The 1229-nt window shown below is 34.6% G+C and overlaps 1 protein-coding gene across 1 annotated transcript; it reads right to left on the reverse strand.

The window, feature by feature from the left end:
* Positions 1–240: 240 nt before the first annotated feature.
* LOC115227958 (deaminated glutathione amidase, chloroplastic/cytosolic-like) lies at positions 241–768 on the reverse strand. The gene has a single exon (XM_029798644.1). It carries the CDS (start codon positions 766–768, stop codon positions 241–243), a length of 528 nt encoding a protein of 175 aa, XP_029654504.1.
* Positions 769–1229: the final 461 nt, after the last annotated feature.

Raw genomic sequence — 1229 nt, forward strand, 5'->3', positions numbered from 1 at the left:
GATCAACAACCTGGTATTCACTATTTGTCAGTATACCATTGTGTGGCCATATGACCTTCTTTGGGGATTGTGGTACCCTGTTTGGGCTGCGGCCACGACATAGCACTGATTCTCGATTGCTCGACTACGAATAAGGGTCTGTTCAGTCAAAATAAAACCAAACCGACCAATGAGCTTGTCCCGTCTCATAAGTAAAGGCAGAAGGATAAGCCAACACGTGTGCTCCTTGTTTTCTCAACATTAGAGCAAATTCTGGAAAACGTAGATCAAAGCACTAAGCAATGTTTTAAAACGTTTTTTTACTATTTGAAGTCCTAACAAACCCGCGGGAGTTTCCACGGGCGATACGAGTGTATTCCCACCATCAATGACTTCACTTTCTTGATATTTCCCAGGCATATCAAAAAGATTAATTTTTTGGTATGTTTCCACTATTTTCCCGTCTGAATCAATTATGAGATGCGTGTTTTTTAATCTTGGGGATATCAAATTTCCAACATGAAATTTTGTATGAAAACCGCCCAATGAAAACCACATTTTTGATTCTTTAGCCAAAGAACAGATTTGGGTGATGACTCGTCCGGTAATCAGGTCTGCTTGACTGTAAGATTCTTCGACTGACGACTCAACGAAATCAAAGCATTCGGGGAGAAATGCCATTTTTGCACCGGCATTTTGAGCCTGTTTTGCAAGATGAGTAATTTTTGAGATATTTTGATCGATATTGCTTGTGCATTGAAGCTGTATGGCCGCTATTCGAGTCAACATGATGTAAAATGTGTTATTGTCAGAAATATTTTGACTTAAAATTTATTTAAGTTATTATAATAAATTTATCAAATTAAATTTATGAAAAATTAAAAATATAATTTTAAAAGAATTTTTGCTGGAAAGCTCCTTTGGCATCTCATAAAGCAGTCGTTATTAAAATGGGCTACCCGTAACATAAGGGTACGCGAGATTCAGTAGAGGTACCTAAAAAAATTTTTAAATCTATTTGATTGTCGGGTCAACATAAAAAATATTCGACAAATAGATGATTCATTCAATTTTGACATTAATTTTTTCTATTGTTAAAAATCTTTTACATGATTCATACCAACTAGCAAAGACACAAAACCGCATAAAATTGACGAGAATTTTATTAGACTGTGATTTAAGAACATTTTTGAATGTTTCCCGGCTATAAATTTGAAAATTTTGTTAGAAAAATTAAATGTTCAAATGAT

The sequence above is a fragment of the Octopus sinensis genome, unplaced genomic scaffold, assembly GCF_006345805.1.
Source record: "Octopus sinensis unplaced genomic scaffold, ASM634580v1 Contig08738, whole genome shotgun sequence".
Taxonomy (NCBI): Eukaryota; Metazoa; Mollusca; class Cephalopoda; order Octopoda; family Octopodidae; genus Octopus; species Octopus sinensis.

Bases quoted from the DNA above. Each gene is read 5' to 3' on its own strand.
- LOC115227958 (XM_029798644.1), bottom strand. From the start codon at position 768: ATGTTGACTCGAATAGCGGCCATACAGCTTCAATGCACAAGCAATATC.